This window comes from Aphelocoma coerulescens, chromosome 21, assembly GCF_041296385.1.
Source record: "Aphelocoma coerulescens isolate FSJ_1873_10779 chromosome 21, UR_Acoe_1.0, whole genome shotgun sequence".
Classification (NCBI taxonomy): Eukaryota; Metazoa; Chordata; class Aves; order Passeriformes; family Corvidae; genus Aphelocoma; species Aphelocoma coerulescens.
This window is the reverse complement of record NC_091034.1, coordinates 5,059,100-5,086,278: the sequence shown is the minus strand read 5'-3', so window position 1 is coordinate 5,086,278 and position 27,179 is coordinate 5,059,100. Positions and strand designations below refer to the sequence as shown.

Genomic DNA, 27,179 nt, shown 5'->3' with positions numbered 1-27,179 from the left:
GTAGGTGAAAAACAGCATCATCCAGACTGTTTGCAGGAGCCATTTCTCAGTGTGGTGGGCGGCAGGGATGGAGGGGGCTTGTCACCCAGGCACTGAGGGCAGCTTCTGCTTGTGCACTGGTGAGGTACAGGAAGGGTCTGGTGTGTGGTACCTCTGCTTTATGGCAGCTGCATTAAACATCCATATTCCTGTATTAAATATCCTCCTTGGATTGGAATTGGAATAAATACAGATGATAAAATAAAAAATAACTTTCAGAGCCATGGACCTTTTCAAGGAGTGGTTCTGGCTGATCTTGCTCTGTTATCTTGAAAAAGAGACTCTTCTGGATTTGCAGTATTTGCAATTCCCTTTTGGCACCCCCAGCTCCTGAGGCAGTAAAACATAGTTTTCATTAAGTGATATGTCTGACATTTACCACATCTCAATGTGACAGTTTAGAGGGAACTGGTTAAACTGAACAGCATTTTTAATATTGCAGTAATGTAATTAGGGGGAAATTTTGGTCCTTCAGGCCAGAGGGACCTAAATTTGTGCACAAATGGAGAGGCAGATATGAAGCATCAGTTGACCAAAATATCCTAATCTTAACTTGCTTTCTGTTTATTCCCTCTTTTCATCTGGTTCCTGTTAACAAGAAGGTAAGTAGCTTTAGATTCCTGTGACCCAGGTAAGGGACTTAATCCAAAAGAAACACTGGACTTAGAGCCAGAGGTCAGTATGTGCAGCTGAGCTGAGTGTCAGATCCAAGATTACATCTCTGGAAAATCTTCCCTGGAAATCCCATTTCCTCCGTTCCCCCTCTCCTGTCTTACTGAGGGACACTCCGGTCTTTCCAGTGGCCCAGATTGCTCCTGAGCACTGTCTGGAGCCCTGGGTCACCCCAAGCAATGACCAGGTTCCCAGACCCATCAGCCCCAGGGGATGATTGTTCGTGTTAAAAATAAGTAGGAAAATAAAATTTGGGATCTTCTTCCTGGCTGTAGCAGGAACAATTTGGGCAAAAGTAGCTCTTAGGCTGTTGTGGCAATTTGTGGGAGACTTGGCAGTGGATAGCAGGGTGAGAGGGAGGAAAGCATCCAGATCTCATCAATACTTGAGACAAAAGGCTTTCTGCTTTGCAATTACTCTTCCTGTCCTTCCCTCTCCTTCCTTCAGGCCACAGGCAGGAAACCAAAATAGAGATTAGGCAGCTTTTAAATGCCACAGGCTCATAAATGAGAGGAAATCCAGAGCTGATCAAGAATTGCAGCCCGTGCTCAGGCTTGTGACTTTGTCCCTCTCATCTGCAAAGGGAAAAAGGAAATCCCCAAATTCAGGCTGAGTGGCAAAACCCCCAGAGATTCGGGCTGGAGTCGCATCTGTCACATGCCTTGGGAATCCCTGGCAGGCCTCGCCTGCTGCGTCTTCCCACACCATCAATTGGCTGCTCTGGGCTATGTCTGAATGCTGAGGGATGAGCAGGGCAGAGCTTTCCTCTCTTCTTCCTTACAGCGGGTGAAATACAGCAGCAATGTAGATCAGGTTAAAATTGCGTCTCGTCTCATGAAGTTATCTTTAAAAACCAGCTGCTTTCTGTGAGCCTTAAAGCAGCTCAATACCCTCTTATCAAAATCGAAAACCGCTCCAGAGATCCTTAAGAGATTTTGTTTCATTGGGCTCTATTTTCTATAAATCTCGTTAACTGCTTTGGCAGTGCCCTCTCACTGTGTTCCTTTTTCATTGCAGAAATCAACCAACAAACCTGGTTCCAGCCCCGCAGAGCAGCAGTGAGGCTGCGGAGCTCGGCTCTGCCCTCCCTGTGCCCATGTGGTGCTGGTGGCGAGGGAAGCAGGATTTCCCTGGCATCAGAAAGCTCCAGGTCCTTTGAGCGTGTGTCGTGAAGCGCCGTGTGTGTGAGTGCAGAGGCACCAGGCAGGAGATGGGCTCGCGCTGTTTTGCCATTGCCTGCCCTGACCCCGCGCGTGGCGCGTCAGCCCGACAGTGGCTGGGGGATCTCTGGTGCTGCGAGAAGGGTTTGAGCTGACACGTGCAGTGACTGGGGTTTTATAGAATGAACACTGAAATGAGATACATAATACCTCTGCTGAATTAATGCACTATCTACAGTGCTGTCAAACAGACACCGTGGCTGCGCTGACACCCGAGTGTTTATTTTCAGGGTGATGCTTAGGAGGAAGAGAGGAGGAGCAGCCTCCCTGACCCCTGGGTCCAGGCTGCTGGGACCTGGGGGATAGGAGGAGGTGTAGCTTAGGAGGATGGGGCTTGGGTTTCTGGTCACAAGCAATAAATATTTGTGTGTATGTGGAAAAAATGCTCACTGCCCCTGCTGCTGGTGCAGGATGCTCACTGCCTCCCAGCTAGGAGGGTATTTGTTATTTCTCAGTGTTACAACAGACTTGTGATTCGGCTCAGCAAACAGCAAAATCTCTCTACACCCAAACTTCTGCTGGGCATCACCATGCTTTTAAAGACATTTCAAATTGCTGTCGTAGTTTTTAAGTGGAAAATGTTTTCCTGTGTCTTTGAAGTTGAGAAGGTGCTCAGAAGGGAGCAGGTTACTCCCTGTCTAGCACTGATCTAAGCAGAACAGTGAAACCATTGTATAAGCTCGTGCTTTTATCCTTCCCTTCTTTTTTGCTTGTTTATTGTCATTTTAAGCCAACATCCATGTCCCAGTGCAGCCTTAGAGGTGGTTGGAATCTCATTCTGCTGATGTATTAGCCAGAGAGAGAGATTGTCTCTAATTAAATAACAACAACCCTTTTTTTTCCTAAATTTTCTTTCCTTCTAATTTTCAGCATGTAGCAGTCAAAATACATCCAGTGAAAATTTTAAATGTTGGCCATTTTATCAGACTTCTCCTTTTTTTTCTTTAACCTATCACTAGCACTTCCCACATTAGGTACAAGATCCTCCACGGAAGAGTTTGCAGATTGCAGACATCACTTCAGCCAGGTAACAGCAGCAAAAGGGGAACATTTATTCGGTGCCAGTCCTGACTGTTGCTGTTCTGTGGAGCCTTTTGCTGGTCTGTGGGACGTGGTTCTGTAGACACTTTCAGTCTGGTTTTGTTCCTTTATGTAATCCAAACCTGTTTCTTGCTTTCAGACCACAGAATGGTTCTATGATCCTGTACAACAGAAAGAAAGTGAAATACAGGAAAGATGGGTATTGCTGGAAAAAAAGGAAAGACGGGAAGACCACCAGAGAGGATCACATGAAGCTGAAGGTGCAAGGAGTGGAGGTAGGAGCATGGGCTGTGCTGGGCTGGGAGGTGATGGCTCCCCAAGACACCTCAACCCAAGGCTGTACATACCTTCAGAAAATTACTCCTATTTGCTGAATTCCATCTGCTCCCCCTGGCCTGGGGCTTAGTTGCTGGCTGGGGTTAAACCACAACTCCCCCCACCCCCAGCAAATACACTTGTTCTTTATCCCTCCTTTGGGCAAACTGTGAGTACAGCTTCCCTGTCCGCCTGTGTGGCTGCTGGCTGGGCTGTGTGACTGTAGAGTGTCTCCACACTGAGCATCTTCTGGTAGACTCCGTGGTTTTTGTGACAGGCACTGCCCGAGGGCAACCTGACACCCCAGCTTGGGCTGCACAGCACTCTGTAACCATGGTAGCTTGAACGGGTCTGGTTTGATTCTCACAAATCTCGGCTAGGTTTTGGTAGCAATTGCTGTAATTTCTGTGTGCTGGTGGAGTGTTGGTCTTGCAGTATGCAGAGGTAGAATTTCTGTTGAATTTGGCCCAAATCCATGTGTGTTTTGAGAGAATCTTTGCTCTGCTGATGGTATTCAGCCACTCAGACACATTCAGACAAGTGATTTCACCTGAGGCATTATTTCTGGAATAAGCCTGTTTGTTCTATAATATGTCATTGTTTGACACCACTTTTCTTTCTTAACCTCCATCTGCATGAGGAAAGAGCTATTTTCATCACCCTGGTCACTTCTGATGTTAAAGGTTTGCACAGGTGTGGATAACAAGTACATTTATCCAAGTTTTTTATTTATTAAATGGCAATAACTTGTTCTGGTAGCAGAAGCCCACCCGCAGAGCTGTGCCCAGCCTGTTCCTAAGGCAGCAGGGCTATATTCCTGACATTGGATACCAAACTTGGGGCCAAAGTGGTCAAAGGCTGTTAAAATGTGTAATTGCAGTGTTCAGCTGTCTCATTTTGGCCAAGGAGTGTGAGGCTGCCGGGTGTGTGTTTGTGTAGGCCGGGTTGATTTTACAGCTGACAGCCTGTGAGCCTGGCTGGGGTTGGGGTAACTGGGGTGTCCATGACAGGCAGTGCTTCACCTGTGTCTCTAGGCCTGTCTGGCAGCTTCCACGCTGGACTTCGGGCTAAGCTGAGCTTTCCAGCTTCACCCCCAGGCCTGCCTTGGCAGATGCTTTGCAAGGCAATAACCTCCCTCCTGTTGGGGTGACGGGCACCCTGCGCTCCCCACGTGGTGCTGGTGGTTGACACTCCCCTGGCATCCCCGAAGTCAGCGCCAGCAATGGGAAAGGGACGAGTGCCCAGAATTCATCTCGTGCTCCAGCTTCCTCCTAGCCCATTTGTCATTCTTACATTCTGTCTGCTCTAATGAGGTTTTGGGGTTTAAAATAGTATTAAATGGATTGCATTATATTACACCAGAGAGGCATAACTTTGTTCCATAATTTTTACATCCAATAACAATGTTTTATTATGACAAGCACAAGAAAAAAAAATCATCACAGAAATGGTGCCTTGTTTTTGTTTCGGGTTTGCAGAGTGTGATTTAATTAACTTCTGTAAACTTTCACGATGCAGAACACCAGACCCTGTGCGGTCCCTTTACCTGTAGCAAGAGGTTGTTGATGACTCTTGGCTGCCACATGAGCACATGAGGAAATAAATGGGACTTTCAGGAGGGCTGTTCCAGAGATGGAGCTATCCAGCCCTTTAGTGCCTGACTGCATGGATGTTGTGGTGATTGTGTTTAGCTCAAAGAGCCCTGCACTGAACCCATTAATTTTTGTTTTGCTGAAGTGTGTCTTCTGGAAAGTAACAAATACAGATGGGCACATCATGGGAGCTGGAGGAAGTGCAGCTTTGAGGGTTTCTCCTTGTGGCTGATCACATTTGCTACTCCGGAAAATATGTTTTAAACTATTTGCTTTGTGATTTGGATGTACCAGGGTTTGGCCATTCATTCCCACATCCTTCTCCAGCTTGAGAGCCCTTTAGTACCTGATTTTCTATCTTCAAGAAGGTACTTGTACCCTCTCATCCACAGGCAGCACCTGGGTGGTCACTACCAGTCTCTGTTCTGAATGATGGAGAAAAAGTCTGTTTTCTTGACCTCCAGGTGTTTCTTGGGCAGAATGATGTAGTTCTAACCTTATTAATTACTCGATCAGTACTCCATTGTACTTCACAGCAGCGTTTTGGGTTTAGGCTTCTGATACCATTCTAAAAGGAAGCAATGTTCTCAACTAGGACACGTAGGCAGCAGATTTAAAATAACAAAAAAAGGCTTTTTTCAAATTTGGAGTGATACCGTAGTTAGCTGCATTAGGGTTTAACAGGGCATGAAATAACTGTCTGCCTTGTGGCACTGCCAGATCATCTCAGCGACTCTTGCAGCCAGAAGATAAATAGGGATCATTGTCGCACTGATGGAAAAGTACTTGCAGAGCCGACAGCCAAGAGCATCAATAGCATCCAAACATTGCTCTGGAAATGGCAGCTCGGAGGCAGCTCAGAGGAACATGCTGGCCTGTGAAACTACTGACCAGCCAGTTCTGAACAGGGCTTTGTATTAGAAGATTTAATAATTAATTCCTTCCTGAGTGTTGTCGATGTGATGGCTCCTTTTGTCTTTCTGAGTTCTGGGTAAAGAGAAAAATGCATTTTGAAACAAAAAGTCTACACCAGATGCTCAGGGATGTTGACATCTATCAGAACCATATAGAAGGATTTGGTGAGCATGGGTGAGGCAGCTAAAGCAAATTTAGGACATAAATGAGGAATAAACTAATTAGAGTAGGAATACAGTCAAATAAGGATTAGGAGGAATAAACTGTTTAACCAAGCGGATGTTAAATGAAAACAGCCTGAAATCCTCAAGCTGTTGCCCTGGTTAGCATCGCTGTGCAGGAGGGGTTTGGGTATTACTTGGTTAATCTGATCACAGTCCTGTTAGAAAAGGCTGGATAAACCAGAAAGGAGAAGTTAATTTGGCCTTTCCCTTAATACACCTCTTTGTGCAATTCTTTGTGGAATCTCCGGTCTGTGATCCTTTTTAAAATTCTAATTAATTAGGATCCCTGGTGATGTGTTCCTAATCAATTCACATAATTAAAAATTTTAACTAATAAATAATAGTAAGGGGAGTGTTGGAATAGCTTTGCCATGATTCCAGGCGGCTGGCTCAGCGGATGGGTTTCTGCCTTTTCTTGTGCCTGAACTTTTCCAGGAGAGTGTAACTGCGCCTTCACGTGAATTCGTAGTAAACTGCTGCTAAAATTAAAACGAGGTCATGTTTTTATAGTGAATTTCCCTCTTGTCATCTGCGTTTTAGAAGGTCGACGCTGATCCTGCTGCTCTTTATCCTGTGTTGAGGATATTTTAGTCTCTCCAAACCCCAGTGCCTGAGAAGTGGTTACGGAGAAGGGCTGTCCCACGGCTGCGGCAGAGCTATGCGCACAGTCCCACTCCAAGCACCAGAGCTTCTGTGTTTGAAAAACCTTGTTCTCTTGTAGATTGGGTGTATGTTATCTTGGTACAATATAATAATCTTTATGAATTCCTTAAAAAAAGAAACCCAAAAAAGTAAAACTTGATTTCAGTCTTATTAAGAGAGAAACTCCCTTGTGGAGATGGAGATGCAAAGTATCAATTTTGCATGCAGGACTTGTATTTAATTAATATCATAACAGTCCCTTAACACTATTGCAGATTAGTCCATGAGGACAGGAATGAAAATTTTAGATTATTCAATTACTGCGTAAACCCTGGGACATCACCATCAAAACTTCGCACAAGTTTCCAGAGCATTTGGGTTTTGGCAGCGTCCCTGTGCCTGCCCTGGGCTGCTGGAGTGGGCATGGCATCAGTGGCCTCTCTGCAGCCTGGAGCTGGGGGCACCTGTGAAAAACCAGACTTCTCCTTTTGTAAATGACCTAATGGGCTCCTCTGCATTGTGCAAAATAACCCACCATGGAATATTGAACTGCAGAGTAGTTTTACATCTCTCCATTCCCTGCTGTCATGGGTGAAATCTACTTGGTTGTCACGGGAGAGTGGGGGCAGCCTTGGAGGAGGCACGTTGGAGCAGCCCTAATCTGGAGAGGGATTCCTTGGGCAGCCTCAGCCAATTCACTCCAATTCGCTTTAATTTACGCGGGCTTTGCTCACCCTCAGAGGTGATCTGTGTAGTTTGCAAACTAATTAGGATCACATTGTTCAGTCAGTCTGCTTAATGCATTCCAGAGAAATACTGTGGAATGGCTTTGGAGGAGAAAGGAGAGTTTAATGTGAGAGGCTTTCTGGAAATATGACACACACCTGTGCATGCATTAGCACAAACACGCGGCTCTGAAAAAGGGAGAAACTGCTCACAAGGAGGGGCAGTTTTCTGTTCTTCATCATTGCCACAAATAGCATTGTCCTGACACCTCTCCTGAGATTTGACTGATTCCCTTCATAACCAGCCTCTCCGTTAACCCCCTGTAGCTCATCAGAGACCATGGAGTCCAACAGCATCTCCCTGCTTTTGCTGTGGCACACTCACCTTTGCAGTGTGCACATCTCCACAGTGGGCACCAGAGGCAGATGCTGGTGCAGAAATGTGGAAGTGTTGACTGCTCATGAGCTGTGGTTGGGATTTATTCCTGTTCCAGCTGGTGTTTACGGCACCTGGAATGCAGGGTTATGACGGCATCTTAATGATTCCTGTGTTGGAGGCAGTCCTGGGAAATGGGAGCATTGTTTTGCCATTTCTGAAGGGGAGTATGGATTATTGTTAAATCCGGAATGGATCTCCTGGGAGTCTCTTCAGAAGGGAACATACATACCAGTAATCCTTTTGTGTATCAGGGTCCTGATGTGTTCTCCTGCAGTAATATAAAGTCACAGCAAATTCTCTTGAGTTCATCTTTTCCTAATGCCCTGTACATGTCCAGGAGATTTTATTCTTCATAAGACCCATAACGTTCCTAATCCTTTAATTGTCATGGCTTATTTAACTTCATCAGTAAAAGTTTTCCTAGTATCTGGGTGTTTCAGAATGAAGGTTCAGCTGAGATCAGGGCCTTGGGGGATGCTCTGCCTGGCAGGTGCCCTGTAGGCAAGTTCCACCCAAGTCAAGGGCAACCACCGTCCCTGCAGCGCAAGGCAACAGGTTTGCAGCAGCGCTCAGGTAATTGTTCTGTAATTGACTGCATCACAGTTTTTTCCCCTGTTTAATAAATAGCGTGAATAAAGCTGAGCCACATGTGGTAGGGTTGTAATTCAAATCCCATTCACTGAAGTCTGAGCATTTTTCATTTAGCCTGTGAAAAGACAGTTTCGATGTAAATGATTCCAAAAGGATCTCTGTGGACTAATGACATTAACATCAGGCTAGATTGGAATTGTTGAGTAATTGATGCTGCAACTACACCCCGTGCTGGGGGGGAGGGAGGAAACCAGGACCTGCAATAGTGGAATTGACCCTGCCCATGGCAGGGTGTCCTTGAGGTCCCTTCCAATCCAGACCATTCTGTGATGGGTCTGTGGGGGTGTCAGTTTGCAGAATCCTCTGCTCATAGGGAATCTTGCCTCTTGACTTGCCTGCAAAGCAGTGCTAGACATCGTACTGCTTTTTGCACCCCTGAAACAAAACAGCAAAACAAAAATTTTAATAAATGTATATACACTTTTAGGCATCCTTATGAAAGGAAGCATTAGAACAAGTATACAGACACAAAACAAGCTGGCAGGACCCCCGTACCCCTCTGAAATGTGAGGCTTGTGTTGCCTCACGGGCTGCACGGCACAAACTCACATTGACATTTATATTGACTATTTCAGTTTAGAGAAATTCGAAATTAAATCTATTTTTCTGCCAGCTCTGTGGGAAAATCCATTTACGAAAACAAAATCCAATAGGAGATCTAAAGATCGGTGGCCAGAAATGAAATATATTGAGAATAAAATATATGGAGATTGGATTGCTGGCTCTGTGGCCTGGGTTTAACGTGCCGGGAACTGGGATGGGAATGGAGGGGTACTGGTACAGACTTAATCCCTGCGTTTGCAATGTAAATGAGACAGTTTACAGCAAAACAAAATAAACATCAATGCTTTTTGAACCAGAGTCGGTGGTCAGCATTTACCTTTTTGACCACACAGTTCGTTTCTGTGCCTGTGTGGACAAATATGAACTCCAGACAATGTCTGTCCCTGGAGGTCGCCCCTGGAGAGGGGTCAGTGGGAGCCGTGCTGCGAGGAGAATCCATGCCGTTCCTCACAAGATTAAGAGGTTTCCTAGTTCTGTAGGGATCCCTGTGATTGCACGGAGGATCCAGATGCTGGAGCAGCGTGTGCCTTGTAATCTTGTAATTGCATTGTGGGCTGTGACGGAGATAAGGGCTTCCGTGGGAAGCGAGGAGCCTCGGTGGCTCTGCCTTCCCTGCCTGGCTTTTAGTGAGCTCCTCTTTATTTATTTATTTCACCGTGTGTTGGGCAGGAAGGCAAACCTCGTTTGCTGAATTGCTGCTAATCTGTATGCGTCAGGGGTGCACGAAACATCTTAATTTCCCGAGTTCCTGTTGGAAAGTGGAGTATTGCTCGCCAAGGTGTGTGTGGGGAGGGGGAGCAGGGGGAGGAGAGTCTTGTTTGAAGGTGTGATGGTGCTGGAATTCCTAAACACAATCTGGTATTGTCCCCAGCAAGCAACACAGACACAGAACGTGGCAAAAGGGGATTTTAGAGTGTGGATGCTATTTACTTCCCTTCTTTATAGGCAAGGGATAAGGATTAATTAGACGGTGTTTCGATACTTTTTGGACATAAAAAGCATTAATTTTCCCTTAGTACCCTGGGGTGAAGTGAAAGGGAGACACGATGGAGGGGAGCAGGAAAGGGCTTGGCAGCGCCAGCAGCAAGGGGTTCTCTTGGTTCCCAGCCGGGATCTGAGCCAGGAATTGGTGTGAAGCGGGAGCTGTGCTCTGAATCTTGCTGTGTCTGCTGTAGGTCAGATTGAAGTTGCCGGGGGAGACGGCTGTACTGTGTCGGTGCTACAGCAGGGAAGCCCGAGTGACCCTGTTGGCAATATCAGGAATGCAGAAAGTGTGAATTACTGTATTTCGGGGAGAGAAACTGTTTTTCTACTCTGTACATGTTCCTAAAACGATCGCAGACGTTGGCTTACATGTAGCAGTTGCCTCGTCTTTGCAGAATACCTTTTCCTTGGAGCGGTGGGATAATGCGTTCGTCCGCTCCGGTGTTCCCATATTTCTGCTGCCATCGCGTGGCTGCCGAGGATCAGCAGCGTGCTCCGTGCGGGAGACCCCGCTGCCGTCCCGGAGGGCTGCCGGCGGCCCCGCTGCAGCCGGCCCCGGCCCCCCAACCCTCTGCTGCTCCCCTGCTCAGTGTTGTGGTGATGCTCCCCCCGCAGCAGGAGTCCCTCCGTCCTCCGTGGACAGGAGCTGGACACAGGGAGGGCTGGGTGTCCGTCTGTAACTGCAGCGCTTGGCAGAGCTGCACTTGGTTTAATGTTCTGAGTTCCTCAGAATAAGATACAGTAGCTCTGAACTCTTCTAAGGTGAAGAGTTCAGGCACCCAAATTAATCAATAAAGATTCCTCTCTCCCAGTGCAAAGCCTGAGGGCTGCTGGGGCATGTCCCGGTGCCTGTGCGGGGTGATGTGTTGGTGGTAGCCAGGCTGGGTGCCCCAGCACCTCTGTGCTCCAGCCAGCACTGACCCGCTGCAGCCCCCAGCACGGCATTCCCTCTGCACTCTACGCTGGACACCACCATGCTGCCGGAGTGGCTCCTTGTCGCTTGCCACGACAAATACGTGGTGTTTTTCCATTAAAAGGCCCCGTGCTCCAGAGGACTGCAGCATCTTAGAGCACTATAAATATGTTTGTGAAGATTCTGCCTTCCGTCTGACCCCAGACACTCTCTGATGCTGCGTGGGCGTTTCTGTTGATGGTTACACTTTGCCTGCAGTTTTTGTGTGCTTGTTGCCATGAAGAAATTTTGAATAAAAGCAGGATGCGGCAACACCAGCATTCTGGAGCACTGTGACGGGGATTTGCAACGCCTGTGACTGCTGCACTGCCTAATCCTCCTGCAGCGCTTCCTTCTGTGCATGATGGGAGCAATGGCTTGGCCCTTCCTTGTCCTTCTATTGGTCAGGCTCACTGCTGTCCTTAGGGGCAGGTTTCCATTGTGCGTGTAATGTCCTACCATAGCCAGGACAATTTATTTTAGTGTCTTCCTACTAACAGGAAGCATGTTTTTGAGCTTAAAAAGGTGAAATGCCATCTCCTTTCCTGCCTTCTGTGTACTTCCCTTCATGCCCGTGAAGAAGAGACATGGTTAGAGTTCAGTGAATCTTTAATCTCTCCATGTTGGAATTATAAAGGGTACATTTATAATGACAAAAACATGATCAATTTTTGTGTTAAATCATGAACTTCCCTGTGAACACTTGCTGAGGTTTCTGCCCCTGGCTCCAAGCCTGGTGGTCCAGACCCACCACCCTATGCTGTCTCCATTCTTAGGGCAGGCAGAGGGAGCTCCCGGACCCCAAAAGCCCTTCCTGCCTTGTTTATCCCACATTTGAATTAACACTTCTTGAACTATCATAGCTGTATAAAATACACAGAAGGGTTTCAGTCACAAACCCAAAATCTAATGGTTTATTAATAGCTGGAGGGAACTGGAATTTGCCTGTTGTCTTGTCAATTCTCAGCACTTAGAAGCCCAGCAGCATGGGGATGATTCTATATATAGCAACTTTATTTGAATAGACTGCATAGCTTCAAAGTAAATATTAATTCCATTATGCTATAAACTGTTATTTATCATGACAGAAAGCCATAAAGTTATTTTACTGGAATATAGCCAGTAAATTACATCTCCTAGATGAGATACAGCACATGTTGAATTCCAGCAGCAATTACCCAACATACTTTATACATGTTGGTGTGAAACATGCTCCAACAGGAGCCAAGCTGAGGCTTCTGTGGAAAACCCTTTGCAGCCATCATGGACCCACAATGATGTGTTGGTAGGAGATGGCACTGGTGCCATCACGAGCACTGGCCAGGATCAGGAGCACCATGCCACAGAGCCATGACACACTGATGCTTCCTCTTGCGTATTGTATATTTGACTTTCTAATTACCTAAATTACTCATTAAAAGGCCTCATAACTGCCTGACTCCAAGTTAAGGCAAGAAGTCCAGGTTTTAGTTATGCTTTTTTTCTAAAAGATGTTATGCATTTAGAGTTGATCACTGAAAGGATTGATTTTCTCCTGCTATTGCCCTAAGTGCAAATGTGCGTCCCCAGCAGAGGTGGGGGCCACTGGGGAACACGGGCAGGGCTTTATCCTTCTTCTTGAAGTGTGTGTGGGGTTACACTGCCTGTGCCAGCAGCTTTCACGTGCTCTGGTTTGATCTATGGATCAGTTTTTCTGCGTGCATAAGGAGTGGTGCAGAAGTGGGGGCACTTCCAGCTCTGCACATCCTTGGCAGAGGACACATCGATGGAGCCACTGCTGTGACAGGGCAGATGATGTTGCACAATATTACAAATTCCAGTGAGTTTATGAAGGCTATCACTGATTGCAGTCTTTGGTGGGGACTGACCTTCAGCATAGATTAGATCTTCCATTTTATAGCAGAAAACAATATCAGGGAAACATTAAGGCTCATCAGCAGTTAGATGCGCTTGTGCTAGCAGAACAGTGAAGGCTGTCTGCCAAACATTATTGACTTCTTGTTGTCTTTTATCCACAAAAAATAACTCTTCTTATATATAACCTGTGAGAGCTGTGCAGTGACTGCTGTTGGAGGAAAACCCCAATAGAGTATTGAAGAAAATAGTTTTAAAGAATTTTAGGTTTAGTTTCTTTAATGACTAAGAAATGTCAGCCACCTGTGCACCAAGCGTTGCTCTAAGCAGAAGAAGAACATAAAGTTCATTGTATCACATTTGTAAATATTTTATATATTTTTGTGAGAACTGGAGAGAGAAAAAAGCTCATTTAATCAGAATCATCTGTAAGATCAACTACATTGCTTTCAATACCAGGAAGATTAAAACTGTGAGGTTGGCATTTGAGAACTTTTCAGATATCAAAGGATTGGCTCAGCGTGCAACCATCCAGTATTTGAATTGTAAAAACACCTTTGAAATTGCTCAACTGTTGATTAAACAAACAAAATCTGAAGTGGATAGGGGATAGGTTGTGATTTTAACATTAGATTGTCAAAATCAAAGAAAAATATGTAACATTTGTTGAAAGTCCACAGTAGGAGGAAAACCCCAAGCACAAGATCTGTAGTTGTAATGTTCCTTGATAACCTTGATATCCTGTAACCAGGAGGACGCATTAATTAAAATACAGATTGCAAGGTCAAGATCATCTGGCCAGCTGCGATCATCTGGCCTGCACAGCACACTTTGGAAAATTCCACCTACAGATGCCTGATTTCAGTTGTTGTGCCTTTATCTTCCAAAAAGATGTTGGGGCTGATTTAGGGATGGACAAAGGTGGAGATTTTGCTGCATGCTTGGGAATGATGTTCCAAGGGGCTGATCACTTGTACTGGCCAAGCACTTTGTGTATGGCCATGCTGGTTCTACCCCCTCTCTTTTAGGAGTCCACGGCTGGGTCTCTTCCACCTGGCTGAGAGTGCCATGACAGGTTCTTCCAAGCCCTGTAGAGTCTGGGACAGATGGCATGTCCCTCTCTGCTGGGCAGGTGATGACTGGGGTTGAATGTACATTCCACCTAACCACTGATGGCATGGGAAGGAAGCGTGGTTGAATCATTGAGCCAATTCCCAGCCCAGATGACAAGGAGTTGTGTGACAGGCTGTGCTTCAACATAACCGTGGTTGGTACAAACAAGCCCAGATGCCCTGGACATGGGGACAAGGCAGGGGGAAAACTGGGGTGTCAGAGGGCTCTGACAGATGGCCTTCGTCGGGAGCACAGGTCTGAGTCAGCACAGCTGGGGACCTTGGTGCCAGCCAGGACATGAGTCAAGGCCATGCCCTCTCCAGTTCCCTCGGCGAGAGGCACTCAGAAACAGAACCTGAATTTTAATGTGTATTTATAAAATGCTTCTGGTGGCATCATATGACAGGCAGATCAGTTCTCTGCTTTCCACTGTGCCACATTACTTTTTGCCTTGTATTTCTGATCAGGGCAGTTCTGCCTTTTCTCTTGTGTGACTTGTTTTAAAACGACATTTTTGTGGCTCTTTCCAGAGGAATACAGATGTTGCCCCGTTTTCTTTAGCTGCTGTTGCTGAAAGCCTTCCCATGCTCTGATAATGCCCTTCTCCTTCCAATGGCTCCCCTTGAACCACTGATGCACTCAGCACTCTCTTTGCCTGCCATCCCAGTTGTCACCTTTTCTTTGGAACCCATTGGTGGTGCCTTGGCTCTTCCTGCCTCTGCTTCCAGACCCTCTTCACCATAAAGTTTTTTGAGTTTTGCCTTGTTGACATGTTCTTGTCCTGATTTCACCCTTGTTTCTCTAGTTCCCTTTGTCCCTTCCAATTGTGTCTCCTTGTCCATCATCTCCTGTCTCTCCAGCTCCGTCCATCAGAGGTTGTATGCAAGGTATTTCTTCCTCTGTCCTTCTTCACCTTGCCTGTACTTTGCTGCATGTTCTTTGGGACACACAGTGGGCCTTGGTGTTTCTCAGTGAGTACCACGTGCCTCTGCATGGTGTATAAATGATTAACTGCAATGATGGTAAGTGTAGGGCGTGGTGAGTTTTTTGACAGGAACTACATTGCTGTTGAGGATACATTTTGCTTCCAGTGACGTAAATGTCTTTCACCAAGTAAAAGGAGCATCTAGGACCTTCACAAAAGTTGTATTTTTGTAGCATGAGGCTCAGGGTAACAAGCAAGACCTTGAAATGCTTCATCTGTATGGGCAAAGGGGTATTGTTACTGTAAATAAACAGAAGTACCTCTGTATCTCTGACTCTGGATTTTGGAATTTTGCTCCTCAAGATCTTGGAGGAACTTATTCAAGAAATGGGCTCTTGGGAGCTCACAGCCCTTTTCTGATCTTCACTTTTTGGAGGGTAATAATTTGAGTTATTACTCAGGTAACCATCACGCATTGGGTCTGCCTTGACTTTGGGTCATTTATGGTCATTTTTTGAGTTTGGTGTCATCCAAATATCCTGAAAAAGCATGGACAAATCCCAAGTGAAGAATCACAAAAACTCCCCCTCTCTTCATACTTTGGTGCCCAGGTAAAGTGTTTTCTATCCAGGCTCTTGGAGGAGCATCCTTATATGACTTCAAGGAGAGGAGCAATCCCCACCAGGAAGCCATCAAGAAAGTGGATTTTATTATATTTTGCCAGTAAAAAATAATGCAGCACAGTTAATACTTCTTCAAGTCCTGTGGGATCTTGCTGACTAATGTGAAATGACAGTTGTCACAATATTCCATATAAATACCTGTCTATTTGCAGATGTCTGTTCTATTTTTAATGTGATCCCACCTTTCTTGCTGTGAGGGAGAAGGGGATGATCGATGGACCCTGCACCTATGTCTGTCATTTATGGTCTTCTGTTGTTTATATGAATTCCAGGGTTTTAATGCACTTGCTGGCCTACCATGGTAATGGTTATTCATAGAATTTCACTGCCAAGTATGGACGAGGTGGTGCTGAGCTGATGGCTCGAGGTGATGTGGGCAGTGGGGGCCTGCAGCCGGTGTGCCAGAGCAGGGTCAGACCACAGTGATGGGTTGGGAGAGTAAAACTTGATTTGAGGGAAAAAAACAAATATAAATAAATGAGGAGGATTTGTAATGTCACGAGTGAGCAGGTACGAGGACAGCTTCACACCGTGGTTTGATAAATTCCAGGCTGTTTCTTTAGTTACAGTTTGACATGTCGGAGCTATCTGAAGCAAACATCCTCAGGTCACTGGTATTTTTCCATGTGGGTAACTTGAGCCCTTCCCGTGTTAATTTGCATATATATACATATATATATACTGTTTGTAGCCATACATATATTTACACTGCTATAGCTTACTTGCACACGTTCAGTGAATTATTCATGAGGGACATTTTGAATTTTGATTCATCAGCATCTTGCTTCACGCAGGCTGTAGATGCACCTCTGACCTCAGAGGTAGGAAAGTTTGTCACAACATGGGACATACTTGCTTCCCCACAGCTCTGGCAGGGGCTTCTTTCGAGCCTGGCCAAGGGGAAGCACCCGGTGCCACCGTTCTCCCCTCAGTCCAGCAGAGCACAGGGGGCTGGTGCACCCATCGAACTGATGTCCTGCTCCCATGGCAACTCCTGATTTCTGTAGCCTGAGCAGGGAAAGTCCCAGCACCAGTGCTCCCAGTCTGACCCCTGTGGCACTGTCCCACTGACTGGTGGAAGGCGCTGTCTGACGAATGGACATGCTGTGCCAGGTTTTGGCAGCCTCAGACAGCCTTTTGCTTTTGAATAAAGCATTTCTGTAGCCTGCTCAAAATCTTCCAGTGGTGTTTACATTTTAATAGGCACTGCTGTAGAATGGAACATATTTTTATTGCTTACATTTATCAGCTGGAGCAAAAGCCGAGTGCCTGGGTACAGCTTTGCAGGGAATTCGCTCTTCTAAGTAATCAGTACATAAGACTATTTAGGAGAAAATACTGTAGGATTTTAACTTGTCAGAAAACCATGCTGTGCCTGCATTTGATTGCCAATATACATCATCAGAAAGAAATTCTATTTAAAAATAGAATTTTCAGCAATGTCAGCATGGAATAAAATGAGTGGGAAGTGGAAAGTCACATTTCTTTGTTTCATGTCGAAAGGGAGACCACTAATACTGTTGTTTTAAAAAGCAAAATTACGAAAAGTGGGTAAGCCTTGAGAGTGTTTGTCCAAACACATCTACAGTGGAAGGCTGGTTCACCTCCATGACTGCCCTCATGGCAGTTTGGTACTGGGGGGTCTGGCAGGGGAGGCAGCGGTGCCCAGTGAAGGGGTTTTGGTGTCATTCCTCCCTTGTAGTGGGAGCACCTGCCTGGTGCCATAGCTGAAGAGGTGGTTTGCAGTCAGGGGGCAGTTCCTGAGCCGTGCCCCTATAGCCGTGGAGTGAGCAGCGGGGGCTGCCAGTCCCCTCCTTGGCAAGGATGTGCAGCACAGGGCGATGGTCACGTGCCACATGGTACAGAGTGAACAGCCAGATTCCCCAGGGAAGTCTCTCCATCCTCTCCTGACCTTCCCAGGAGGCAGCTCCTTCAAACCTTGGATGCAATTTAAAAATACGCTTGCCAGGTGTTTGTTGAAAAACTGGTACTGCTGGTGGGAGCGGCAGCACAGGCTGAGGCTGGGGATGCCATGCCATGCCCGTTCCACAGGCTGTCACTCCTGCTGCTGATGGGGCACAGCTGAATTTCAGAGCTGCCTTCCTTGCAGGCTGTAGCAAATGGCTCTGGAGGCAGCAACACGTCGGCACTTCTCATCCCCCGGCATCTGGAGTGCCGGTGAGAGCCGGCTCTCCAACCAGGACATGGCGTGGCATGATTTAGGAGGAAGCTCGGCTTTTGCAATCTGCAGGCAATTTGGGCTGATGGATCTGCTCACTGGAGCTGATGCAGGTCTGCTCAGGACAAACAGCTTTGTCTGCAGAGCTCCTGCTTGGGAACATTTCGGCAGTGGTTTGATGGGAAGCGCGGTGGTGATGGATGGGCAGTGTCCCGCCAGCCATGGGTTGCTTTAAAAAGTTAATCAGGTGCTTTAAAAAGTTATTTAGGTACTTTAAAAAGTTAAACTAAAGATTTGTTTTGGGGTAGAATATCGGGTCATTACTCAGACCCTGTTTTCAGCTGGAAAAAGGGAATGCTGATGAATCTAATCCTCTCAAATCAATTTCTTTTAAAACAAATTGACTTGATGTTTTGCTTAGCGTGACAATCTGAAAGCTGCAAACACCTATCGGCACATTTACCAAAGAAAAGTATGGATTAAATGGTAGTTAAAATAGAAGTTAATGTTCAATACGTAGCAATTCCAAGCTGTTTCAGTTGTCTATGTTGATTTCCCCCTCTCGTTGCCTGCGGGAACATTTCTCCTGTTCCAAATGCAGACAAGGCCCCAGGTCTTCTGGCAGAGGTGGAAGGCAGCTCAGAAGCCATAGGGAAGGGAAGGGAAGGGAAGGGAAGGGAAGGGAAGGGAAGGGAAGGGAAGGGAAGGGAAGGGAAGGGAAGGGAAGGGAAGGGAAGGGAAGGGAAGGGAAGGGAAGGGAAGGGAAGGGAAGGGAAGGGAAGGGAAGGGAAGGGAAGGGAAGGGAAGGGAAGGGAAGGGAAGGGAAAGAGGCCCAGCATGCAGCTCCCTTGGTGTCCCTGGCCAGTCCCTGCTGCAGTTCCAGCACCTTGGATGGATGGCTCACCACCTGCCCTCGGACCAAAGTACTGCCTGCGGAGACCTAGAATTGGAAAGACATGAAATTAGGGAATAGTAGGGAAATAAAAGTGTAACTTAATGGGGGTTTAAAACAGAAGTTAGTTTTGACCTCAGCTAAATGACCTCTCAATAAGCCATTCCCTTCCTGAGTGACATTTTCAAGGCTGTAGAGCATTAAAGATGGGGAGTTGGCAGCAGCCAACTGGGATGGGCTCAGAATAGCTGAGGGATCCTTCTGCCCTTCTCTACCCACCAGCATGATCCACAGATGTTACCTGCCTACACTGGGGCAGTTTGGTCAGTGTCCAGCAGCTCCTCCACACTGCTCCATCATGGCTGTTTGCCTGGGCATCCTGCCTTCTCTAGGGAATAAATAAAGCTCCAAAGGGGATAACTGTGGTGGCTCATGCAGCAAAGTGAACATAAAACGCAGTAGTGATAACAGAAGTGGTTATTATAATCTGCATGCTCTCTAAAATGGGAAGGGATGTTTGATTATTGAGGTTAAGAAGTCTCTGTGTCACTACTAATGAGTATGGTGTCACAGGGATTCCTTCTTGCACTACTTTTGCTTTTTTTTGTCTGCATTTCTTAGTGTTTTTCACATGTTTTATCTGCTTGTTGACCTTTTGGATGGTATCTTCCCACTTCAGTAGGGATAATCCATCAAATTCCAGAGTGTCATATTATTAAGGCTGTGTGGTGCCCTTTGAGCCTGGCAGTGCTGGCCTTGCTAGCTAAAACGTGCATGACGTGCCAAGAGCCTTGTGGATCTGTTTCTTTTGACCTCTCTCACTGCTAAAATATTGTCCTGTGGATATCAGATGAAAAGGGTACAACCCTATTTCTTCAAAGATCAGCCAATCTAGCCCAGAGGCGTAATAAAATTCCAAACTTTGCTTTTAGGAATCATCTTGTGTAAGTAATATTTTTCAGAGTTAAGTGGTAGGTACACAGCTGAGAAATAAAATACCAAGGCTTCATGCCTTGGAGCTGTTTAGGGTTTATGTTGTGGTTGTGGCTCGGTTTCATTAAAAGTTACATGATGTAAAGAGTGTCCTCTGTTGTGAGGAAAGTGCTTCAGCACTGACTTAGTCCATCCTGCTGCTGCTTCTCTTGTAACAAGAAGTGGTGTGCAGTCTGCCCACAAAAACCTTCAAACATTTGGCCTGAAGCTCTTGGCCTTGGGGGAGAAGCTTTCAAGTCGCTCACATGAATCTCAAGAACTCTGAAATAACTGGATTTGTTGTTAGAGTTGAAGTAAAGGCAGAGGCACTGGAGAGCCCCTGGTCAGCAGGACCCAGCTTGATCATGCAGACCCTGGCCACAAACATCCTGGTCCATGAGCACCCTGGTCTGCACTGGAGGGGGAATTCCCACAGAGGGCAGGGAGTACAGAGCTGCTGGACCAGAGCCTGGGCCTTGTCAGGTTGTTGGGTATATGGAGAAAGCCTCACTTCAGGTTCCAGCAGTAGGACTCTGCTGGTTTCATGCACAAAATGGGTTGTCTGTTGCTAAAACAGACTCTTGCCGTCTGCCTGTGGGTCTTGTGCCATCAGCAGCTGCGTTCATGGGGAGGTTTTATGGCCACGTGGTGTCAGACAACAAATCCAGGCTGCCATGCGAACCTGGTCATTAAGATTCTGTGCTTTTGCCCGTTAATGGTACCACAGAATAGTGATAATTACACGAAGCATCATTTAACATCATTGCCAGTGTGCTCTTTGTTTATTTATACACATTCACATTCGCAGTCAGCAGAACCCGGGCTCTAAAAAGCTCGCAGTAGGAGGAACATCCCATGGCTATCGCTCCGTTAGGTGGCTGCAGGGATTGTCATCCATCTCGTTCTACCTTGGTCCATTTTCTGAGTTGTCCAAAGGACCCTCTGTTTTTATTTCTTGGTTCACCCTTGCACTACATGAGGACCAGTTCCCATAGATAATGCCTGCCAGTACTCCCTCCTTCCCAGGAATCCTTTCATTAAAGTTCATTAAACTTTTTACGGACATAAATTCAAAGTGCTGAAAGTTGCTGGAGTTTAGTGTGGGGAGAATATGAAAGGTTTTTCCATTCCTGATTAAGTGATCTGACTTTATTTTAGTAAAACAATCTGGATGGCCAAAGCAGGGCTCCTGTCAGGAGGGCACTGGGTTCAGAAAACTCAGTGTATCGGCTGCCAGCACCGTGTCATTGTTCCAGAGTCAGTCACATTGAGTGTATCACACCACAGAGGCAGTGCCAGCAGCTCCCTCTGGATTTGGGTGGGAGAATTCTGCAGGTTTTTTGTCTGCATCTATAGTGCAAATGTTAAATCACCGTTTTGAAATTGTCAAAGTAAAGTGGTTGGGTACAGTCACTGATGTGAATCCCCACCCTGCTTGTAGCTCTGATTCCCAAACTGCTGCCAACATCAGTACCTGATTTGCATTTATTTTTTGCTGGTGCTTGCTCCTGTTGTTCTTGGATAAAAACCTAAATATCCTAAATATTTTGGGACTTTATAAATCCTGTAGATGTATATGTAGAACTTACCCTGTCTCTACAGTGAACTTCAGTTGGTATTTACTGATAGGCCACATTAAGGAGGATCAAACACAGTCATGCTCACCTCAGTTCTGTGGGATACAGGAGCCTTTGGTGGTTTTGCTGCATGGGATTGAAACTCTTGACATGTTAAACAAGGTACAACCTTGGAAGTAAATGTGTCTGTTATCTGGAAGTCATGGAAGCAGATAGTAAAAATGGACTGTATTTTATTTTACAAGGAGTCAGGGCATGACATGCTGTTCATAATTAGTCATAAGCTTATCTCTGCCCGACTACTTTTTATGATGTTTTTATTTTTTATTGATATAATCATGCTTATGCTGAACATTCCTCAGAGGCAGTAGTGGGCTCACTCCAACAGATTTGTCTCTTATTTTGCCAGTGGGATCTTTCTGGGTTCTCTTGGGCTGGGCAGTTTGTACCAGTGACATGTTGATCTCCTTTTCCTGAGTGCTCACACCTGAAGTTGAGAAAAAACCAGTTGCATGTTCTTTCCTCCAGTAAAGAGGGGGCTGTTGTTGGGGAGCACAGAACTCTCCTGATGTGTTCATTGCATGACAAGGACTGTTCCCAGGTACGGATGGGAGGAGGTTATCCCCCTCTGCTGCATTGCTGTGCCTGCTTAGTCCCTCTCCCTGCTGCCGTTGTGGCTGCTGTGGAAGGAGAAGTGCAGTCCCTGCTAATGTCCTCAGGTGTCGGGAAGCTGGATAGGGAAGGTTTCCTGTCAGACTCTGGCAGATGCAACCTGTGAGCTGTTACAGCCAGTGAAGACTGTGGCATACGTGACTTTGGCTGTTTTGTTCTGGGTGAGATGTGGGAAATGGTGGTGAAAAGTCTGGGTAAATGAGAGGCCAGGCAGGTGAGCCATGAAACTTTTCCATTTCATCTTTACTTTGCGGGCTGGCTGTGCTCTCCTGGCTCAGGCATCCTCAAAAGTGCCCTGCAACACTGAAATCACTTTGCAAACTTTTTGCTGTACCTGCAGGAGACCTTGGACTATAAAATAGCGTTTTATTATCTGCATAACACTGGACTCTTGCAGTAATGCCAATGTCAGAAAGATTGTTAATAAATAATGAGCAGCAGAATGAGCCAAGGGTTGACCTTTTGTGGAGCACCATCTGTCACTGGAGCAGCACTTGATCTTTCCTTCCAGCACTGATTTCTTTTTCCATCCCCCTTGGGGGATATTGTAGGTTTCACACTTTATTAATAGCTTTTGTCTGACTTGTAACAACTCTTGTAAAATTGAGAGGTTCCCGACTTTCATGGGAGACAAATATTTGGGGAACTAAATCATGGATGTTTGTGGAACTGCCAGTGACTATAAACAACCTTCCTCAAGCCAACTGTGTGTGGCTAAGGAGAGCTGCTTGGAAGCATCCCCAGATCCCACGAGGTGGAAGAGTGTCTCAAAACATCCCTGGGATGCTGGATCATAACCTGGATTTATAGGTGCTGTGTTTCCCACTTTCTATATTGCCTGGAAGTAGGAAGGTTGAGAAAGGGGGCAAAATCCAGGGAAAGAGTTTCCTGAGTATTTTAAGCAAGGGCTTGCTTGTGCGCTCTATAGAAGCCAATCCAGCACACAGCAGGAGGCTGCCTGCGGGTGAGCAAATAAGTCACAGCAAGCACATGCTCTGGTCACTGTGGGGTAAGCATTGTGTCTGGCTGGTCACCTGCTTTGGGAGGAAATTACTGGAAGATAAATGCCCCAGGTTTTCAGGCTGTTCATAAATAAGTACCTGTGGAAAGCACGCAGGCTGGGTGTAAGTGGCCTGCTGGGCAGTGCAGTTCCAGTTTGCTCCCACCACCCTCTGTGGCACCGGTGCCATCAGCTGAAGGAAATGATAGTCAAATGTGATCTGTGCAACATTTTCTTCCTCACTTCTTTGTAATTCCAAAGCCTGTAATCATAGAAACCAGATGCAGGGAAAATCTATCAGGTGATTCCTCCTGCTACTGGAGCCAAAGATGGGTTATGCCCTGGGGCGTGTTCCCTGACGTTGTGCAGAACCTCCAGTGTTCCAAATGATGAAACTTTCATCACTGGGCCGGCAGGTGAGTCTGACACATGATAAATCATCCTGCCACTGAGGCTTCCGTCATGTTCTACCTGAGTTGAGGAAGAGTTTTCTTCTTTCTACCTACTGTAAATTTCCTGCAGTCTTCATAAGTCCTAGTCCCAATGTCTGATGGTTTCTTCTCTGCAGCTTTCCACCCATATCCTCCTTCCACCCACACGGGTAGTGGGACACGGCCCAGCTCCTGGTGGGGGTGGGTGGTGGGGTTTTTTTTCCATCCTCTGTGTTGGTTATTTTGAAGGTAACTCAGATTTGGCTCATTTTAGCCTCTGCATCCTGACTCAGCTGGAAAGAGGAGCTCCTAGCATGACTCCCTACATATCATCTGAAACTTTAAATGGCAGGATTTACTAGCTCAGTGCCTTGCTGGATCCTTTTTCAGAAGCATCTTCTGCTTTGACTTGGCTGCAGTTTGGATGCAAATCATTCCCCTTCCCACTCATTAGCACAGGCCGATGGTTGTAATTATATTTGTAATGTTAGAGACAGAGTCCAATAGCTCCAGTTGAAGAGTACTCCCTGAGTGACATTCCTTCAGAATTATTTGCCTTTTGGGCAACACAGTGTGGTTAAATATAAAAGTGTTTGAAACCAGACTAGGGCAGTGCTCAGCACTCTGGATGAAGTGGGAGCACGGGGTCCCGCCGGGTGAGACAGGGGTCCCTGACCCTGCTGTCTGGTTCCCTTCCCTTACTGCACCAGGGTTCATATTTCCAGGAGTTATTTTTGGTCCCAACCACGCATCAGTTCCCCTCCAGTTTATGTGAGAAGTGACCCTTGCCTGCATCCTCCTGCTCCTGTCCTCCCTGCACAGTCTCCCTCCCCTGAGAATACGCTGACAGGAGCTTTCTGTGTTCCCCGTCACTCTGGAGTAATCTAATAGCTGGAAAAGACAGAAAATGTAGAACTTTTCTACTTTGTCTCCACTGGCCACTGGCAGTTTTATTTGGTTATCCAGAATTTTGCTCATGGAACTGCTGCTCATCAAGATGAGCCACATCTTTCTCCTCCTGAGCTGCAGAAACAACTTTATTTGATTCAAAGTATGTGGAATGATAAAACTTGAAAGTCAATTGACTTAAATGTGGAAAAAAATGCAGCTTGGTTATTATGGCGTATGCTAAATTTTAATAGCATTTAGAAAGTGTTTTGTGGGGTAGAAAGAAGCAGCATACCCATCAAAGCTCAGCTGTGTTCTGGTTTATAGTGCAGAACACTTTGCTGCTGCCATCCAAAGGCTTTAAAATGTAATAAGGCTCAGTTGAACCCAAGGGTTCCAGGATCTCTGTAAAGGCACACGCACACACAGAGTAGAATAAAAGGTTCCAGTGCAGAGCAGGTGGGATCAAGGCAGAGATGCTTTTAATGGAAAACCCTCTTTGACTTTCCTGTTTCATAGAAAATTATCTACTAATGCGTACAACTACTTAAAAAGTCACATTTAAAAAAATTTTGAAGGCTTGGAGTACCAGTAATGTATAATGCCTCATCCATTTAAAAAACCCCACCACAATTGCAGTAATGTACTAATCTATTTTTAAATATGCTGAAAAAATCAATGAGAAGCTGCAGTTCTTCGGTTAAAAAAGTAAACCCGAAGAGTGAATTATTGCACCAGTTTGACATCCTGGTTGTTGTTTCTGACTCGAGCAAGCACTGTCACAGCTGATGCCTAGTTTTCATCTGTAATTTTGTTTTTCATTGTATTTCTTTTGTAGAGATTCTGGGCTCTCTTGTACAGATTTATAGGCCTTTCATCTTTATACGTTAATCATATGTTGTTATGCACTTTCTGCCAACTACTGCAGAGAACGAAGCCCGTAAGTCTCTCCCTGGGTTCATTGAGGTGTTCTGTCCTGTTACTGAATGCATGGCTTTCTGGGAATTCTACCAGAATGGCTTTCTGGGAATTCTCCAGTCACTGGCCCCATCGTGGTTCCCACTGGGGAGTGGCTGTCAACCACTTGGGTGCTTTTCTTTTTTAATTTGGGCAAAGATGCAGATGCCAGATAGCTGGGGAGCTGAATAAAGAGGTTACACAGCCAGTGGTGCCAGGAGTTTCAAGTAAAAATGGTGAACAGTGGAACATGCTGACTGGCATCACCAGAATTAGATGCTAGAGATGAGATACTTTGGTGTGTTTGTTGCAGCATAATTCATGAAAACATAAATTATAATTGTGTAGATAAATCATGCTCCTCACAGATTTCATTCTCTCTGCCAGTGGAGTAGCTACAGCAAGGAAGGTTGTTTAGGATTTTCTATAATGCCTTCAGGAGTTCCTGATGTCTCATGTAAAAGCCATTCACCTCCTTCCAGGGCATCTCGTGCTGGTGGCTGTCAGGAGCAGGAACTGAGGCTAAACTGAGGGGATGGATCCAGTATGGTAATGGCTCTATTTCATGTCTGCCAGTGGCTAATAGCCCCAGATTAAATACAGAATGCATTCCTGTGAATATTTGTTTACCAGTGTGTTCTAAGGATCCTCCCTCCCACACACACAGACCCCTCAGAAACACAGCAGTGCCTTAGGGGGAGACATGGGCAAGAGCCACTTGTCCTTCAGCTTCTCTGGGGTCTGGCTGGGGAAACCTGTGCATGGTGAGGAGCAGAATTAATCCTCAGCTCTGAACAGCAATGCTGCTTTTGTTAAAGCTGGCTGTGAAACACAACTCCTGGAGTTGTACAAATGCCCCATCAATAGTGTGGTGGCTCATTGCCTTGGCCCCGGCGCGTGCAATCTCCATTATTTGCACTGCTGGTAAAGGCAGCATTTCCAGCAGATTCGCACTACTCCATTTAGCTGGGAACAATGATTTATTCCCCCCTTGCCATCGGACATCCTCTGCTTCCCCAGCTAATAACGAGCCTGGCTGTGAGGAGGGGCACGGGAGGGATGGCTCTGCTGCAAGGAGGGCCACAGGAAGGATGGCTCTGCTGTGAGGAGAGGCAGCACACCAGACGTCTGGAAGACAAGCTCTCACTCCCCGTTGGATGGCGTTAAAACCTGTATGTTACTTACAGCCACAGTTCCTTACAGTGAGTTATCAGCTGCTGTAGACATTACTAAAGCAGGCTTGATTTCTGAGCAGGCTGGCACCCTGAACAGGGCTATGGGTGGGAGATCTTGTCTCAGTGCTGGTGCTTCGGGGCCACACAACCCCTTCCTTGGACCTTAGGGGCTTCCTCTTTCTTTCTTTTCTTTCTTTCTTTCTTTCTTTCTTTCTTTCTTTCTTTCTTTCTTTCTTTCTTTCTTTCTTTCTTTCTTTCTGTCTGTCTGTCTGTCTGTCTGTCTGTCTGTCTGTCTGTCTGTCTGTCTTTCTGTCTTCTGGCTGATGTTGGGGCCTGAGCAGACATGGCAAGTCTTGCCTCAGAGCATCAGTCCTTCTCATCTCCCAGGGATCCCCTGCCCTGCACTCCCTCCCTGCCTGTGTTCCCTTCAGACAGTTCTTCATGCAGATAAGAAAGCCAGTGACTTGCTGCCAGGTGAGCACAGGGACGTTTTTGTGCCTTTGTTTGTTGTTGAGGTGTAGAGATCACATTCGACTTCCCTGACTCAGCACTTCTGGCATTTAGAGTAACCTGCCTAGAAGAAAGGCAGGCTGTGGTCAGAGTCACTACGCAGGGCAGGGATGGGGCAGGGCACAGGTCAGCTGCAGGCAGGACAGCTCTTCCAGCTCTCACGAATCCTGAGTGTCTGCTGCTGGTGGCAGAAGGAACCAGACCCAGGAGACCTCTTACTGCTGGGTGTCTCTGCCTTTTTGGCTCCCCCCATCGAGCTCACAGGTGGGCTGATGGATGAAGTGCCTGCATACAGTCAGTGGGTAAGGGCTGAGGTGCCCTCAGTCATGCATGGCTGGTCTGCACCTTCTGCTGTGAGTTAACAGCTCATGTGTGA

The 27,179-nt window shown here is 46.4% G+C and overlaps 1 protein-coding gene across 6 annotated transcripts in view; it reads left to right on the top strand.

The window, feature by feature from the left end:
• CAMTA1 (calmodulin binding transcription activator 1) overlaps positions 1 to 27,179 on the top strand; it is a 219,495-nt gene that overhangs the window by 62,824 nt on the left and 129,492 nt on the right. For all 6 annotated transcript variants that reach the window (XM_069034861.1, XM_069034852.1, XM_069034855.1 and 3 more), the window contains one exon: positions 3,112 to 3,247. In XM_069034861.1, coding sequence (XP_068890962.1) covers positions 3,112 to 3,247 — 136 coding nt within the window. The remainder of the gene's footprint in view (positions 1 to 3,111; positions 3,248 to 27,179) is intronic.